Source organism: Cryptomeria japonica, unplaced genomic scaffold (genome assembly GCF_030272615.1).
Source record: "Cryptomeria japonica unplaced genomic scaffold, Sugi_1.0 HiC_scaffold_194, whole genome shotgun sequence".
Taxonomy (NCBI): domain Eukaryota; kingdom Viridiplantae; phylum Streptophyta; class Pinopsida; order Cupressales; family Cupressaceae; genus Cryptomeria; species Cryptomeria japonica.
The window spans coordinates 107,501-125,899 of record NW_026729016.1 but is presented as its reverse complement, the minus strand read 5'-3'; the positions used below and the strand labels follow the sequence as shown (position 1 = coordinate 125,899).

At 56.4% G+C, this 18,399-nt stretch overlaps 1 protein-coding gene and 1 non-coding gene across 2 annotated transcripts; both read right to left on the bottom strand.

Annotated features, from left to right (window-relative positions):
- Nucleotides 1-541: 541 nt before the first annotated feature.
- LOC131868047 (5S ribosomal RNA) lies at nucleotides 542-660 on the bottom strand. The gene has a single exon (XR_009366543.1). It is a non-coding gene; the product is annotated as a 5S ribosomal RNA (ribosomal RNA).
- A 7,497-nt stretch (nucleotides 661-8,157) lies between these two features.
- On the bottom strand, nucleotides 8,158-11,352 carry LOC131868038 (uncharacterized). Its single transcript, XM_059215589.1, has one exon. The coding sequence runs from the start codon at nucleotides 11,350-11,352 to the stop codon at nucleotides 8,158-8,160; it is 3,195 nt and encodes a 1,064-aa protein (XP_059071572.1).
- Between the last annotated feature and the right edge of the window lie 7,047 nt (nucleotides 11,353-18,399).

The window sequence follows — 18,399 nt, the reverse complement described above, 5'->3', positions numbered from 1 at the left end:
CTTGGCACCCGCGTTTCCTTCATTTTAAATTTTTTTTTTTTACAATCTCTCAAGTGGGAAATTCTATAATCTCAACTTTTTTTGCCTTTTCAGGAAACTTTTGAATGGAGCGCATCATTGGTGCGCTCCGAAGTGTGCTCCAAAGCTCTCTCCAGCTGCGTGCACCTGCCCCGGCCGCGCACCCGGCCCCGCCCAGCTTCGCTCACCTGTCCCGGGCGTCTGGTGCGGAACCTTAGAGTAAGAAACATCACCGTGCACCTTGGCCAACGTGCGCGACTCGACCGAGCGCGCACTGGCCGAGGTGCACACCGATTTCACCTGGGTGCGCGCGCAGCACCTCGGGCGCACCGGGGTGCGCGCACAACGCCCGGGTTGCACCGTGGCCTGTGTGCTCGGGGCGCCTCGGGTGCGCGCTCGGTGTCGCCCCCGCGCGCGCGGTAGTGCGGGCAGCGCACCCCGGCCCGGCCCGGCCCCGACAAGAACGCAAACGGGCAAAAGGTTTATTCAAATAGCATTGCGACGCCCGGCGAAAAACTAAAAAAGGGTGCAACACCGGGACTTCCCGGGAGGTCACCCATCCCAGTACTACTCCGGCCCAAGCGCGCTTAACTGCGGAGTTCTGATGGGATCCGGTGCACTAATGCTGGTATGATCGCACCCGTTATGAGCTTGTCGCAGTGTGTACTTAGCAAACCGCGACCCACGTGCGAATCCACCCCGGCCACCCACCCCCGTCGAGGTGCACACCCTCCCTCGCGAAGTGCGCCCCGTTCGCCAAGTGTGAGCCCTGCCCGGGTGCGCGCACCTTGCTAGGGCGTCGGGTGTGCACCCGGCCCGGCCTACGTGCGTGCACCTGGAGGGGGCGTCGTGTGCGTGCAGTGTCCCGTCTGCAACGCGGTGCCCACACACCACCTCGGGCGCAACGACCTGCGCTCACATGTGGGCCGAGTGCACCTTGGTGCATGTTCGGGGCGCCTCGGGTGCACGCTCGATCTTGCCCCGGTGCACCAAGGCGCTCGGTTTGCCCCGGGTGCGCACTTGGTGCAAGGTGGGCACCCAAAATAGGGATCAAGCACCAAAACACAAGTTTCGGGATGCAAAATGGGACCCAAGGACCACAAATGCGTTCCAAGACCCATGATGGGTCCACGAGAACAAAAATGTGTTCCGAGACTTAATAAACAAATATTGGGTTTTAGGAGAAGAAACATGCTCTGATGCCCAAAACGAGAATCGACCCCGAAAAGGCCACAGGCCAAAAGTGGGATGCGAGACAAAAAAAAATGGGACCCGAGGACCAAAATTGGGTTCCCAGGTCGAAGACAGGGCAACCGGACAAGAAACGACCTCTAAGGCTCGAAATGAGTCCCGACGACTAAAACTTGACAAGAAGCACCCATCAGGCACCCAACTCGACACCCATGGGATGCCGACCCACCCGGGCTTCCACCTAGCACACCTTGGCACCCACCCACCCTCGCACCCAACCTCGCACCCAACTTAGCACCTTTGAACCCACATTGGCACTCACCCTGACCCTGGCACCTTGGAACCCACATTGGCACTCACCTTGACCCTGGCACCCACCTTTGCACTCACCTTGGGACCCACCCTGGCTCCCACCTCGGCACCCACCCAGACACCCACCTTGGTTCCTTGGCACCCACCTTGGATCCTTGGCACCCACCCCGACACCCACCTTGGCACGCAACTTGGCTACTTGCCACCCACCTTGGCTCCTTGACGCCCACCCCGACAACCACCCCGTGACCTACCCTGGCTAGGGTTGGTGCACACCCACCCTGGTGCCCACCTTGGCACCCACCCTATGACCCACCTTGGCACGCACCTTAGTACCCACCCCGTTACCCACCCTAGGACCCACCCCGTGACCCACCTTGGCCAGGGTGGGTGCACCCACCCTGGTGCCCACCTTGGCACCCACCCATCCTAGCACCCAGCCTGTGACCGGGCTTGGAACCCAACCTTGCACCCGCACCCGTCTTGGCCAGTGTGGGTGCGCACCCATCCTGGCACCCACGTTGTGACACACCCTTTAACCCACGCACCCTAGCACCCACGTTGGCACCCACCTTGGAACCCAACCTAGCAACTTGGCACCCACCCCGTGACCCACCTTGGCATCCACCATAGCAGTCGCCGACTTGGCACCCACCTCGGCACCCACCTTGACACTTGTGGACCCACCTTGCCACTCACCCTAGCATCGACCCATCCTAGCACCCACCCTGGCACCTTTGCACCCTAGCACTCACCCATCCTAGCACCTAACCTGTGACCCACCTTGACACTCACCCTCGCACCCACCTTGGAACCCAACCTAGCACCCACCCACCCTGACACCAACCCTAGCACCTACCCACCCTTGCACCCACCCTGTGACCCATCTTGGCACCCACCCATCCTACCACTCAACCTATCACCCACCTTCTCACCCACCTTGGCATCCACCTTAGCACCCACCCACACTGGCACCTTGGCACCCACCTCGGGCAAGGTGGGTGCACACCCACCCTGGCACCCAATTTAGAACCCACCGAGCATGTTACCCACCTTGGCACCCACATTGCAGCCCACCCTAGTACCCACCCTATGACCCACATTGGCATCCACACCCTAGCACCCAGGCACCTCGACACCCGCCTTGACACCCACCCTAGCACTGAACCTGTGACCCACCTTGGAACTCACCCTAGAACCCACCCACCCTGTGAACCACCTTGGCATCCACCTTAGCACCCACCCACCTTGGCACCCACTCTAGCACTCACCCATCCTAACACCCAACTTGTTACCCACCTTGGCACCCGCCCTCGCGTCCACCTTGAAACCCACCCTAGCACCCACCCACGCAGGAGCCCACCTTGGCACCCAACCTAACACCCACGCATCCTGGCACCCAACTTGTGACCCACCTTGGAACCCACCCTAGTACCCACCTTTGAACCCACTATATCACCAACCCACCTTGGCACCCACCCTATGACCCTCTTTGGAATCCACCCTAGCACGCACCCACCCTGGCACCCACCATGGAGCGCACCCTAGCACCCACCCACCTCGGCACGCACCTCAACACCCACCTTGGTGTGCGCACTGCGCCAACCTCTCAAAGACCCTATGTGGTGCGCTCCAAAGTGTACACCTTTGGTGCGCTCCAAGGTGCGCACCTTTGGTGCACACCGAGGTGCACACCAAAGTGTGCACCGAGGTGAGCACCAAAGTGCACTCCAGGGTGCACACCAAGGCGTGCACCTTTGGTGCGGTCAATGCAAACGAATTCGGAAGTTGGGGTCGATGTCCTAATCGCTGCTGCAGACTACACGTATGAGAATCGGACAAATAGCTTTATATAGGGGAGGTGTTGCGTTTGATGGGTCGACTCCCCTGGTTGTGTGCACTGCACCAACTTCAAAGACCCTGTCTTGTTTAAGAAGTCAAAAGTTGGGGTGGATGTCCTAATCATTGCTGCAGTCTACGCATGTATGAGAATCAGACAAATAGCTTATATAGGGGAGGTGTTGCATTCGGTGGGTTGACTCCCCTGGTTGTGCGCACTGCGCCAACCTCAAAGACCCCGCATAGCAGAAGAAGTCGGAAGTCGGATTTTGGTGAGCACCAAGGCGTGCACCTTTGGTGCGGTCAACGCAGACGAATTCAGAAGTTGGGGTGGATGTCCTAATCGTTGTTGCAGGCTACACATGTATGAGAATCAGACAAATAGCTTATATAGGGGAGGTGTTGGGTTTGATGGGTCAACTCCCTTGGTTGTGCGCATTACGCCAACCTCAAAGACCTTGTTTTCGTTAAGAAGTCAAAAGTTGGGGTCAATGTCCTAATGGCTCCTGCAGGCTACACATGTATGAGAATCGGACAAATAGCTTATATAGGGGAGGTGTTGGGTTTGATGGGTCGACTCCCCTGGTTGTGCGCATTACGTCAACCTCAAAGACCTTGTTTTCGTTAAGAAGTCAAAAGTTGGGGTCGATGTCCTAATTGCTCCTGTAGACTACACATGTATGAGAATCAGACAAATAGCTTATATAGGGGAGGTGTTGGGTTTGATGGGTTGACTCCCCTAGTTGTTCGCATTACACCAACCTCAAAGACCTTGTTTTCGTTTAGAAGCCGAAAGTTGGGGTCGATGTCCTAATTGCTCCTGCAGGCTACGCATGTATGAGAATCAGACAAATAGCTTATATAGGGGAGGTGTTGGGTTTGATGGGTCGACTCCCCTGGTTGTGCGCATTGCGCCAACCTCAAAGACCCTGCATTGCGGATGAAGTCGAAAGTCAGAGTTTGGTGTGCTACAAGGTGTGGTCGAAGGTGCTCACCTAGGTGTGCACCTTTGGAGCACAGGAAAAGTGCCCTCCAAAAGTGCGCACCTTTGGAGTGCACAAAAGTGCCCTCCAAAAGTGCGCACCTTTGGAGCGCAGAAAAGTGCCCTCCAAAAAGTGCCCTCCAAAAGTGCGCACCTTTGGAGCGCAGAAAAGTGCCCTCCAAAAAGTGCCCTCCAAAAGTGCGCACCTTTGGAGCGCAGAAAAGTGCCCTCCAAAAAGTGCCCTCCAAAAGTGCGCACCTTTGGAGCGCAGAAAAGTGCCCTCCAAAAAGTGCCCTCCAAAAGTGCGCACCTTTGGAGCGCAGAAAAGTGCCCTCCAAAAAGTGCCCTCCAAAAGTGCGCACCTTTGGAGCGCAGAAAAGTGCCCTCCAAAAAGTGCCCTCCAAAAGTGCGCACCTTTGGAGCGCAGAAAAGTGCCCTCCAAAAAGTGCCCTCCAAAAGTGCGCACCTTTGGAGCGCAGAAAAGTGCCCTCCAAAAAGTGCCCTCCAAAAGTGCGCACCTTTGGAGCGCAGAAAAGTGCCCTCCAAAAAGTGCCCTCCAAAAGTGCGCACCTTTGGAGCGCAGAAAAGTGCCCTCCAAAAAGTGCCCTCCAAAAGTGCGCACCTTTGGAGCGCAGAAAAGTGCCCTCCAAAAGTGCGCACTTTTGGTGCGCACCAAGGCGCTGGTTCGGTCGTTGCAGGCGAGTTCGGAAGTTGGGGTCGATGTCCTGAGCGGAGGTGCAAACTACACAGGTGTCGGAATCGGACAAATAGCTTATATAGGGGAGGTGTATGCTTCGATGGGTCGACTCCCCAGGTTGAGCGCACCGCGCCAACCTCAAAGACCCTACGGTATGGATGAAGTCGGAAGTTGGGTCCGATGACCGATTCGATTAGTAGGTATGCTCATGAGGTCGGAATTTGGGTCCGATGACCTGCCATGTGCAGGAAGGCGAATGTTGACACTGTGCGTTGCAAGGTGCACACCAAGGCGCTGGTGCGGTCTTTTTAGTCGAGTTCGGAAGTTGGGGTCGATGTCCTGATCGGAGGTGCAAGCTACACAGGTGTGGGAATCGGACAAATAGCTTATATAGGGGAGGTGTATGCTTCGTTGGGTCGACTCCCCGGGTTGAGCGCACCGCGCCAACCTCAAAGACCCTACGGTATGGATGAAGTCGGAAGTTGGGTCCGATGACCGATTCGATATGTAGGCATACTCGCGAGGTCGGAATTTGGGTCCGATGACCTGCCACGTGCAGGAAGGCGAATGTTGGCACTGTGCGTTGCAAGGTGCGCACCAAGGCGCTGGTTCGGTCGTTGGAGGCGAGTTCGGAAGTTGGGGTCGATGTCTTGATCGGAGGTGCAAACTACACAGGTGTGGGAATCGGACAAATAGCTTATATAGGGGAGGTGTATGCTTCGTTGGGTCGACTCCCCGGGTTGAGCGCACCGCGCCAACCTCAAAGACCCTACGGTATGGATGAAGTCGGAAGTTGGGTCCGATGACCGATTCGATATGTAGGCATACTCGCGAGGTCGGAATTTGGGTCCGATGACCTGCCATGTGCAGGAAGGCGAATGTTGGGACTGTGCGTCGCAAGGTGCGCACCAAGGCGCTGGTGCCGTCATTGCAGTCGAGTTCGGAAGTTGGGGTCGATGTCCTGGTCAGAGGTGCAAACTACACAGGTGTGGGAATCGGACAAATAGCTTATATAGGGGAGGTGTATGCTTCGATGGGTCGACTCCCTGGGTTGAGCGCACCGCGCCAACCTCAAAGACCCTACAGTATGGATGAAGTCGGAAGTTGGGTCCGATGACCGATTCGATACGTAGGCATATTGGCGAGGTCTGAATTTGTGTCCGATGACCTGCCATGCGCAGGAAGGCGGAATTTGGGTCCGATGACCGAGTTGATGGCGTGCCATGCGCAGAAAGGCGGAATTTGGGTCCGATGACCGAGTTGATGTTGATGGCCCGCCATGCACAGGAAGGCGGAATTTGGGTCCGATGACCGATTTGAAGGCGTGCCATACGCAAAAAGGCGGAGTTTGGGTCCGATGACCGAGTTGATATTGATGGCCCGCCATGCGCAGGAAGGCGGAATTTGGGTCCGATGACCTGACATACGCATGGAGTCCGACTCGGGGGCCGATGTTCGATTCGATGACTTGCATTGTGGGTAAAGTCGGAAGTTGTGGTCTTTGACCCGATTCGATGACCAGACTTCGGCTGCTTGAGAATCGGACAAATAACTTATATAGGGGATGTCACGGGCTTTGGGAGTTAAGCCTGTGCGGCACCGACAAGTCCCGACCCGACTCGGATCCGTTCAAGGTCAGAGACCTTCGGCCTACGCCTCGTCCCTTCCAATATTGCGCTAAAGCGGAATGCACAATGAAAATGCAGATCGACTTGCTCCCAGAATGCATAAAAGGATACGATGCAATGCGGAATAAAATAGACAACACAACATTCAAAGGTGGGGCGAGGTGCCCATATCCTTTATTATTATCCTCAAAGATTACAATGCTGGATAGAACTCGGTATTGAGAAATACCGGTCGCCCCCAAATGGATTGCCCAGCCAGCCAATCTGACTCGGACAAGTTACAAAGAGTCCCTTCGACTCAGACTGGGATCGGCTCGCTCGAGAGGAGAACCAGTTAGCTCCTCGAGGTGCCAGATCGCCAAGTCACAAGACCCCAATGCTCGCCTGAGCAATAAAGTCCCTCGCTGCAATACTCGCACTCAGACTTGCGACGCCGAAGACTCGCATCTGTCTGCTCGTCTGCTCGCTGCCGAATGCTTGATCGCTGATGATCCTGATTCTGAATCTGCCTCTGCTTGCCAAGAATGAGCATCCCGCTCATCTTATATACTGGAGGGTCGGACCCAAATAAAAGAGCCGTTGGGCGGATAGGGCCGGCCCAAAAGGAATCCCGCCAATGGAAAATTAGCGCCCATATAGGTCCGGACTCATATGAGTTAAGTCCGCGCTAAGAAGAACATCGGCCAAGTCCCATGTCGGCCCCCGCCAAAGAAATAAAACATATCGGCCCCGCCGATGAAATGAATTAAGTCGGCTGTGTGAAACACCAACTCCATGTCGGCTATGCAAAAGAAAGAGTTCCGATGCAAAATGGAACCCCACTAAGGCTGGACCCGATCCAAAAACTGTGCAAGTATTCTGCCCAATGCAGACCCGTTACATCCTCCCCCACTAAACTAGTGGCGGCGCCCTCGACGCCAGCACCCCTGCACAAAGCACTGGGAGGCATTGACCCAGAAATCTACTCCTGTCTGGGCGGGTTCCTCCTGGAGAGGAACTCCATGATTATCTCCTCGTCTCGCCATAACGACTCACTGCGTTCCCAGGAAGCGGAGTCGCGTCCCTGTCCTTCGAACATCACCAAGAACTCACGGATGCCGTTCTTGCCTCCTCCTCGTGTTCGCATTGCAAGGACCTGGCTGACTCTGCGGTCCGGATTGTCCAACACATTCGCCGGGCCTCTGTTCGGAATATTTCTTATCAGATCTTCGTCATCTGGACCAAAGACTTCGCCGGGTAGACGAAGCAATCTGTCCCAAAGTGGTTCATACGGCCTTGTCTCATGTTCCTCCCAGGTCCAGTGATCCACGGCCTCAGAACAACTCGCCATGATTTCCAAGGATTTCCGAGTACTCTCTTCGTCGGATAGATTGGTGCTACCTCCGATCGACATCAAGTCGCCATAACGGATTATTCCCTGTCGATCCCAAGTGGTGAAGATATCATCTTCACAAAGAGCCTCATTGAACCCAATGAAGTCTGGAAAGGTATCAATGTGTAACTGAACAGGTCCCCCTTCTTGTCTCCTGAAAGTGAGGGATGCTGAAGTGAAACTTCCGAGTTCGCCCAGCTTGCACCTGCAATACAATCTGCCACGCCTGCGAGTCATTCTCCAGTCCCTCCTTGATTTTCTCAATCATGTCTTCGTTCAACACAACTTGGCTCTGACCCAGGAGCTTCAAAGCACCAAGCTGTGCCTTCCTGCTAAGTGCATCGGCTACCACATTATGTCGCCCCGGATTGTATATCAGCTCAAAGTCGAATTCTGCCAGGAATTCTTGCCACCTCGCCTGCTTCGGGGTGAGCTTAGACTGAGTCTTGAAGTAAGTGGAGCTGACATTGTCTGTCTTCACTATGAACGGCACCCCCAGCAAGTAATGCCTCCAAGTTCTCAAACAGTGCACTATCGCAGTCATCTCTTTCTCATGCGCCGAGTAGTTCCTCTCTCTGTCATTCAACTTCCGAGATTCATATGCCACAGGATGCCCATCCTGCATCAAAACTCCACCCATGGCATAGTCGGACGCATCGGTTTGGACCTCAAAAGGTTGGCCATATTTCGGCAAAGCAAGGACTGGCTCCTCAGTCAACTTGTCTTTTAGCAACTCAAATGCTGTCTGCTGCTTATCGCCCCATTTCCATCCGCGGTCCTTCTTCAACAGATCCGTCAAGGGGCTCGCAATCCGGGAATAGCCTGCTACAAACTTGCGATAGTAGTTAGCTAAACCAAGGAACTGTCTCACCTCATGCACATTGCGAAGCGGCTCCCAGTCTCGGATTGCCTGAAGCTTCTCCGGGTCTGGTCGGATCTGGCCATGACCAAGAATATGGCCCAGAAACGGCACTTCCTTCTGCGCAAAAGCACACTTTTCCTTCTTTGCGAACAGCTGATGTTCTCTCAACAAAGCAAACACCTCCTGAAGGTGCCGCTTGTGTTCCTCCATGTCTCGACTGTATACCAAAATGTCATCCAGATACACAACAACGCACTTGTCCAATAATGAGCGAAACACATCGTTCATCAAGGTGCTGAAGGTTGCAGGAGCGTTAGTGAGACCAAAAGGCATAACCAAGAATTCATAGCTACCATACCTCGTCGTGATCGCGGTCTTCTCCTCATCACCTGGCGCGATCCTGATCTGATAGTAACCCTGCCTCAGGTCCAACTTGGTGAACACTCTTGCATCGACCAGTCGATCAAAGCTATCCGCTATGAGAGGTAACGGATACTTGTTCTTGATGGTGAGCTTGTTCAAAGCTCGATAGTCCACACACATCCGAAGGCTTCCATCCTTCTTGCGCTGGAACAATACTGGAGCAGCATAAGGTGATCTGGAGGGACGCAAGTATCCTGCCTCAGCGAGCTCTGCCAACTGCTTCCTCAACTCTTCCATCTCTGGTGCGGAGAGTCGATAAGGAGCCTTCGCTGGTGGTCTTGCCCCTGACTCCAGTTCGATCCTGTGATCAACGTGCCTCCTCGGTGGTAACACAGCTGGGAGCTGGTCTGGCATAACATCCGCAAACTCGGACAACACATCCTGGATCGCCGAGGTGTTAGAGGGTCCTGACGACTCTCCTTCATCCCAATCTCCAATCAGTGCGGCCAAAAACAACTCCTCCTGCCTTCCCTTGCCAACCTGCTTAGCACTGAGCGCATTCAACAGGAGATCCTGTTCCACGCTCTTCATCATCGGAACCATACTTGGTCTGCTCGGATCCAATATCAGCAAACAGCTCAAGTGTGGCACCACAGTTGCTGATGCCGACCTCAAGAACTCCTGCCCGAGTATGAGATCGAACTCATTCATTCCAATGGCGATCAAATCAAGCACACCCTGCCACGACCCAACTCGGATGACTTCCTTATGGATCTCACCGCTCACCTGCTGCGCGGGTGCGGTCACCGCCTTGAACTGATTTGTAGTGGGCTCGATCTTGAGTCCAAGCTTCTTCGCTCGGCATGCGGAGATGTAGTTGTGGGTGGCACCTGAATCCACCATAGCTAGCACCTTCTTGTTGCCAAAGAAAGTCTCCACAAAACACAACTCGTGCTTATCGGCCACTTCGGTAGAATGTTGCACTGCATTCAGGAGTTGCAAGGTGCTCATTGCGGGCAACTTCTTCTCCTCGAACAACAGCGCGTTGATCCTACTCCGATCTGGACAGCTCCGTGCCCAGTGATCATCTTTGCCACAGATGAAACACCCTGGATCACGATCCTTCTTCTTCTCAGTCTGTGTGTGATCTTTCTTCTTCGGGTTACCTTCTCCATTCGACTTCTTCGGTTTCTTCTTCCTGGGCTCGCCGTTAGGATCAGAAGGAGGTCCGCCTCCCTTCTTCTCTTTCCGGCGGAAGTTCTTCTTGTAGTCTGTTCGAGCTCCACCAAAGCCCCTAGCTGCATCGCCCTTATAATCGAGCAGCCCATCCGCAACTGTGATCGCCTCGGCCAAAGTCTGAACTTTCTGTCTCCTCAGCTCATCCTTCGCCCAGGGTTGCAGACCCTTAGTGAAGAGGAATAACTTCTCGAAGTCGCTCAACTTGGTGCATTCCAAATCCAACACCTGAAATGCCTTGACATACTCTCGAATAGTGCCAGTATGCTTGAGTTCATCGAACCTGGATCGGATGATCCAATCCGAATTCCCAGGTCGGAATTGATCATGAAGCGCTGCCTTCAAGTCAGCCCAGGACTTGATCGGTTTCACCGTCTTCCCAGCGCGTTCATCTGCCTGATGCGTTCGCCACCACAGCTTCGCACTGCCGGTAAGGTATGTTGCAATATCCTTGACCTGTGCCTCATCAGACGTCTTCGGTGCACACGACAGGTACTCCTCAACATCCCAGAAGAAATTATCAAGTGCCTTGTCATCGCGCTCACCGTCATAAGTTCCAACTCGAGTTGCCTTAGAACCATGCGTTCCTCCCTGCAACAACGAATGGAAGATCTGTTGCCCCTCTTTGAGGAAGCGGATCTCTTCCCTCAAAGACTCTATCTGTTCCGCCAGCTTCGACCACTCTGCCGTCATGCGCTCCTCGAGGTCGGACTGTTCCAAGTCCTCGAGTCGATTTTCATGGTCTTGGAGCCAATCGCGGTGCTTCGGATCTTTCCCCTTCGAAGACACCTTCGCAGCCTTACTCTCAGGTTGCACGACCTCCACTTCATGCTGACTATCTGTATCTGCCATCTTTCGATCTGCACAGCCCCGGATCTGATCCGAAGCTCTGATACCAACTGTCACGGGCTTTGGGAGTTAAGCCTGTGCGGCACCGACAAGTCCCGACCCGACTCGGATCCGTTCAAGGTCAGAGACCTTCGGCCTACGCCTCGTCCCTTCCAATATTGCGCTAAAGCGGAATGCACAATGAAAATGCAGATCGACTTGCTCCCAGAATGCATAAAAGGATACGATGCAATGCGGAATAAAATAGACAACACAACATTCAAAGGTGGGGCGAGGTGCCCATATCCTTTATTATTATCCTCAAAGATTACAATGCTGGATAGAACTCGGTATTGAGAAATACCGGTCGCCCCCAAATGGATTGCCCAGCCAGCCAATCTGACTCGGACAAGTTACAAAGAGTCCCTTCGACTCAGACTGGGATCGGCTCGCTCGAGAGGAGAACCAGTTAGCTCCTCGAGGTGCCAGATCGCCAAGTCACAAGACCCCAATGCTCGCCTGAGCAATAAAGTCCCTCGCTGCAATACTCGCACTCAGACTTGCGACGCCGAAGACTCGCATCTGTCTGCTCGTCTGCTCGCTGCCGAATGCTTGATCGCTGATGATCCTGATTCTGAATCTGCCTCTGCTTGCCAAGAATGAGCATCCCGCTCATCTTATATACTGGAGGGTCGGACCCAAATAAAAGAGCCGTTGGGCGGATAGGGCCGGCCCAAAAGGAATCCCGCCAATGGAAAATTAGCGCCCATATAGGTCCGGACTCATATGAGTTAAGTCCGCGCTAAGAAGAACATCGGCCAAGTCCCATGTCGGCCCCCGCCAAAGAAATAAAACATATCGGCCCCGCCGATGAAATGAATTAAGTCGGCTGTGTGAAACACCAACTCCATGTCGGCTATGCAAAAGAAAGAGTTCCGATGCAAAATGGAACCCCACTAAGGCTGGACCCGATCCAAAAACTGTGCAAGTATTCTGCCCAATGCAGACCCGTTACAGGGGAGGTAGTGTTCTCGAGCATCCTCCCCCCGTGCCCGTTTATGTCGATTGATGCTGGTGCTCGACTGGTTGGAGCGCTCGGATGCAAAAATCTTGCACCAGGATTTATCGATTGTGATGGACACGGCAAGTCTCCTGATTGCTATGCAGGAGCTCATCGTGAATCTCTATGCGGCCTTGGTATGGACTCGACCTGCGGAATGGTTCGGCAATGGTAGTCGCTCCAACACGTCCTTGCAATGGCCACAGAGGTGATTCGACTAGAGCTCCAGTCTAGCTTTTGGGTTGCTTGGCGGACTGGTATAGCCGCGATCGAGTTCCGGCCATGAACGTTTTAGATAGCTCTTGGGCTTTCTGGGACGGAAGTCGGAAGTTTGGGCTGTTGTCCGATTTGATGACCATTCTTCGGATGTGTGAGAATCGGACAAATAACTTATATAGGGGACTGTGTTGTCTCACGCAGCCCCCTCCGTGCCCCTCTATCTCGACCGATGATGGTGCTTGAAAGGGTTGGGATCGCTCGGATTTATAAACGTGCACCACCATTTGTCGAGTGTGAGGGACGCGGCAGGTCTCCTAAATGCTATGCGGGCGCTCTCTGAGAATCTCTATCCGGCCTCGACACAGACTAGTCTTGCTGAATGGTTTGGCACTGGTAGTCGATCCAACACGTCGTTGTTGTGGCCGCCTAGGCGATTCGATTCGAGCCCCCGTCTAGCTTTTGGGTTGCTTGGCGGATTTTGCCCTATCCGCAAGTGAGCTCGGTCCCTAAACGTTCGAGAAACCCGATTGCTATGCGCCGACTCTCTTTCTTGCGAGCCTCCATCTAGCTTTTGGGTCTCTACGGAACGGAAGTCGGAATCTGGGACCGTTGTTTGATTCGACGAGGCAGACTACGGTTGTGCGAGAATCGGACAAATAACTTATATAGGGGAGGTGTTGACTGGAGCATTCTCCCCCGTGCCCCTCTAACTCGACCAATGCTGGCGCTCGAACGGTGGTAGCGCTCGGATTTTCATTGAGCGCCAGCATTGGTCGATTTAGAGGGGCATGCGAGATTCCCGAATGCTATGCGAGGGCTCTAACGGAAATGTCTATTGGTTTCGGTATGGATGCAATTGCGAGTGGTTCGGCAAAGGTAGTCGTTCCGATGCGTCCATGTCGTGGCCAAATCGATAATTCGATTTGAGCCCTCGTATAGCATTTGGGTCTCTCGATGTGATTCCGCATTCCAGTCCCTTTGGGCACTGCTTGAGCCGCATCCCAGGGGGTTCCCTTCCCAATAATCTGCCTCGCAACCCGATTGCTATGCGGTGAGGCTCCTCGGCCGCCTCGGAACTATCTGTGTATCAGACGCATCGCGGGATAAGGGGTTGGCAACGGTAGTCGCCCCAAGCGCGTCCGATGCTTGGACCATTCCGAGGCGGCCCTGAAGCCTCTTCCGTCTAGCCGTTGGGTCCTTCTCGCCGCATCCCTCGCCTCGCACCCCGATTGCTATGCGGTGAGGCTCCTCGGCCGCCTCGGAACTATCTGTGTATCGGACGCGTCGCGGGATAAGGGGTTGTCACTGGTAGTCGCCCCAAGCGCGTCCGATGCTTGGACCATTCCGAGGCGGCCCTGAAGCCTCTTCCGTCTAGCCGTTGGGTCCTTCTCGCCGCATCCCTCGCCTCGCACCCCGATTGCTATGCGGTGAGGCTCCTCGGCCGCCTCGGAACTATCTGTGTATCGGACGCGTCGCGGGATAAGGGGTTGTCATTGGTAGTCGCCCCAAGCGCGTCCGATGCTTGGACCATTCCGAGGCGGCCCTGAAGCCTCTTCCGTCTAGCCGTTGGGTCCTTCTCGCCGCATCCCTCGCCTCGCACCCCGATTGCTATGCGGTGAGGCTCCTCGGCCGCCTCGGAACTATCTGTGTATCGGACGCGTCGCGGGATAAGGGGTTGTCACTGGTAGTCGCCCCAAGCGCGTCCGATGCTTGGACCATTCCGAGGCGGCCCTGAAGCCTCTTCCGTCTAGCCGTTGGGTCCTTCTCGCCGCATCCCTCGCCTCGCACCCCGATTGCTATGCGGTGAGGCTCCTCGGCCGCCTCGGAACTATCTGTGTATCGGACGCGTCGCGGGATAAGGGGTTGTCACTGGTAGTCGCCCCAAGCGCGTTCGATGCTTGGACCATTCCGAGGCGGCCCTGAAGCCTCTTCCGTCTAGCCGTTGGGTCCTTCTCGCCGCATCCCTCGCCTCGCACCCCGATTGCTATGCGGTGAGGCTCCTCGGCCGCCTTGGAACTATCTGTGTATCGGACGCGTCGCGGGATAAGGGGTTGTCACTGGTAGTCGCCCCAAGCGCGTCCGATGCTTGGACCATTCCGAGGCGGACCCGAAGCCTCTTCCGTCTAGCCGTTGGGTCCTTCTCGCCGCATCCTTCGCCTCGCACCCCGATTGCTATGCGGTGAGGCTCCTCGGCCGCCTCGGAACTATCTGTGTATCGGACGCGTCGCGGGATAAGGGGTTGTCACTGGTAGTCGCCCCAAGCGCGTCCGATGCTTGGACCATTCCGAGGCGGACCCGAAGCCTCTTCCGTCTAGCCGTTGGGTCCTTCTCGCCGCATCCCTCGCCTCGCACCCCGATTGCTATGCGGTGAGGCTCCTCGGCCGCCTTGGAACTATCTGTGTATCGGACGCGTCGCGGGATAAGGGGTTGTCACTGGTAGTCGCCCCAAGCGCGTCCGATGCTTGGACCATTCCGAGGCGGACCCGAAGCCTCTTCCGTCTAGCCGTTGGGTCCTTCTCGCCGCATCCCTCGCCTCGCACCCCGATTGCTATGCGGTGAGGCTCCTCGGCCGCCTTGGAACTATCTGTGTATCGGACGCGTCGCGGGATAAGGGGTTGTCACTGGTAGTCGCCCCAAGCGCGTCCGATGCTTGGACCATTCCGAGGCGGACCCGAAGCCTCTTCCGTCTAGCCGTTGGGTCCTTCTCGCCGCATCCCTCGCCTCGCACCCCGATTGCTATGCGGTGAGGCTCCTCGGCCGCCTTGGAACTATCTGTGTATCGGACGCGTCGCGGGATAAGGGGTTGTCACTGGTAGTCGCCCCAAGCGCGTCCGATGCTTGGACCATTCCGAGGCGGCCCCGAAGCCTCTTCCGTCTAGCCGTTGGGTCCTTCTCGCCGCATCCCTCGCCTCGCACCCCGATTGCTATGCGGTGAGGCTCCTCGGCCGCCTTGGAACTATCTGTGTATCGGACGCGTCGCGGGATAAGGGGTTGTCACTGGTAGTCGCCCCAAGCGCGTCCGATGCTTGGACCATTCCGAGGCGGCCCCGAAGCCTCTTCCGTGTAGCCGTTGGGTCCTTCTCGCCGCATCCCTCGCCTCGCACCCCGATTGCTATGCGGTGAGGCTCCTCGGCCGCCTTGGAACTATCTGTGTATCGGACGCGTCGCGGGATAAGGGGTTGTCACTGGTAGTCGCCCCAAGCGCGTCCGATGCTTGGACCATTCCGAGGCGGACCTGAAGCCTCTTCCCTCTAGCCGTTGGGGCTTTCTCGCCGCATCCCTCGCCTCGCACCCTGATTGCTATGCTGTGAGGCTCCTCGGCCGCCTTGGAACTATCTGTGTATCGGACGCATCGCGGGATAAGGGGTTGGCAGTGGTAGTCGCCCCAAGCGCATCCGATGCTTGGACCATTCCGAGGCGGCCCTGCAGCCTCTTCCGTCTAGCCGTTGGGGCCATCTCGCCGCATCCCCCACCTCGCACCACGATTGCTATGCGGTGAGGCTCCTTGGCCGCCTCGGAACTATCTGTGTATCGGACGCATCGCGGGATAAGGGGTTGTCACTGGTAGTCGCCCCAAGCGCGTCCGATGCTTGGACTATTCCGAGGCGGCCCTGCAGCCTCTTCCGTCTAGCCGTTGGGGCCATCTCGCTGCATCCCCCACCTCCTCGGCCGCCTCGGAACTATCTGTGTATCGGACGCATCGCGGGATAAGGGGTTGGCAGTGGTAGTCGCCCCAAGCGCGTCCGATGCTTGGACTATTCCGAGGCAGCCCTGCAGCCTCTTCCGTCTAGCCTTTGGGGCCATCTCGCCGCATCCCTCGCCTCGCACCCCGATTGCTATGCGGTGAGGCTCCTCGGCCGCCTGGGAACTATCTTCGTATCGGACGCATCGCGGGATAAGGGGTTGTCACTGGTAGTCGCCCCAAGCGCGTCCGATGCTTGGACTATTCCGAGGCGGCCCTGTGGCCTCTTCCGTCTAGCCGTTGGGGCCATCTCGCCGCATCCCCCACCTCGCACCCCGATTGCTATGCGGTGAGGCTCTTCGGCCGCCTTGGAACTATCTTCGTATCGGACGCATCGCGGGATAAGGGGTTGTCACTGGTAGTGGCCCCAAGCGCGTCCGATGCTTGGACTATTCCGAGGCGGCCCTGCAGCCTCTTCCGTCTAGCCGTTGGGGCCATCTCGCCGCATCCCCCACCTCGCACCCCGATTGCTATGCGGTGAGGCTCCTCGGCCGCCTTGGAACTATCTTCGTATCGGACGCATCGCGGGATAAGGGGTTGTCACTGGTAGTCACCCCAAGCGCGTCCGATGCTTGGACTATTCCGACGCGGCCCTGTGGCCTCTTCCGTCTAGCCGTTGGGGCCATCTCGCCGCATCCCCCACCTCGCACCCCGATTGCTATGCGGTGAGGCTCCTCGGCCGCCTTGGAACCATCTTCGTATCGGACGCATCGCGGGATAGGGGGCTGTCACTGGTAGTCGCCCCAAGCGTGTCCGATGCTTGGACCATTCCTAGGCGGCCCTGAAGCCTCTTCCGTCTAGCCGTTGGGGCCTTCCCGCCCCATCCCTCGCCTCGCACCCCCGATTGCTATGCGGTGAGGCTCCTCGGCCGCCTTGGAACCATCTGTGTATCGGACGCATCGCGGGATAAGGGGTTGGCACTGGCAGTCGCCCCAAGCGCGTCCGATGCTTGGACCATTCCGAGGTGGCCCTGAAGCCTCTTCCGTCTAGCCGTTGGGGCCTTCCCGCCCCATCCCTCGCCTCGCACCCCGATTGATATGCGGTGAGGCTCCTCGGCCGCCTTGGAACTATCTGTGTATCGGACGCATCGCGGGATAAGGGGTTGGCACTGGTAGTCGTCCCAATCGCATCCGATGCTTGGACCATTCCGAGGCGGCCCTGCAGCCTCTTCCGTTTAGCCGTCGGGGCCTTCCCGCCGCATCCCTCGCCTCGCATCCCGATTCCTATGCGGTGAGTCTTCTCGGCCGCCGCGGAACTATACCTGTTATTGCTACTGCATCCTTCGGCTGGTAACCTCCTCTGCCGCCTTGGAACGTTCTCTTTGTCGGACGCGTCGCGGGATAAGGGGTTGGCACTGGTAGTCGCCCCAAGCGCGCCCGATGCATAGACCGCTCCGAGTCGACCTTGCTTTCAGCCTCTCACATGCATAGACCTCTCTGAGTCGACCCTGCAGCCTCTCACGTTTAGCCTTTGGAATCTCGCCTCACAACATGATTGCTATCCTTGATGCATCCCTTGCCTCGAGCCCTGATTGCTTTCTTGGCTGCATCCCTCCTCTCCTCACAGCCCGGTTGTCATCACTGCTTCATCCGTCGCTTCATGCATTCTGGCTGCTGGGCCCTTCCCACCGCACACCTCGATTGCTATCTCTTCTGCATCACACACCCCGATTGCTATCTCTGCTACATCCCTCGGCTCTCACTTCTGCATCCTTCGCCTCACACCTCGATTGCTATCAATGCTGCATCCGTAACCTCACACCCCGATTGCTATGCGGGGAGGCTCCTTGGCCGCCTTGGAAATTTCTGTGTGTCGGACGCACCGCGGGATAAGGGGTTGGCACTGGTAGTCGCCCCAAGTGCGCCCGATTCTTAGACCGCTTCGAGGTGACCTCGTAGCCTCTTTCGTCCAGGCTTCCTGCCTTCAACGCCCTTTTTACACCTCGATTGCTATGCGCGGGCTCGTTGGCGTCTATCACCTCTCTGCGAAGAGTGGCACGATGATTGTTGGGGTAAATCGTAGCAGTCCGATCTCTGGCCTTGGGCCATTG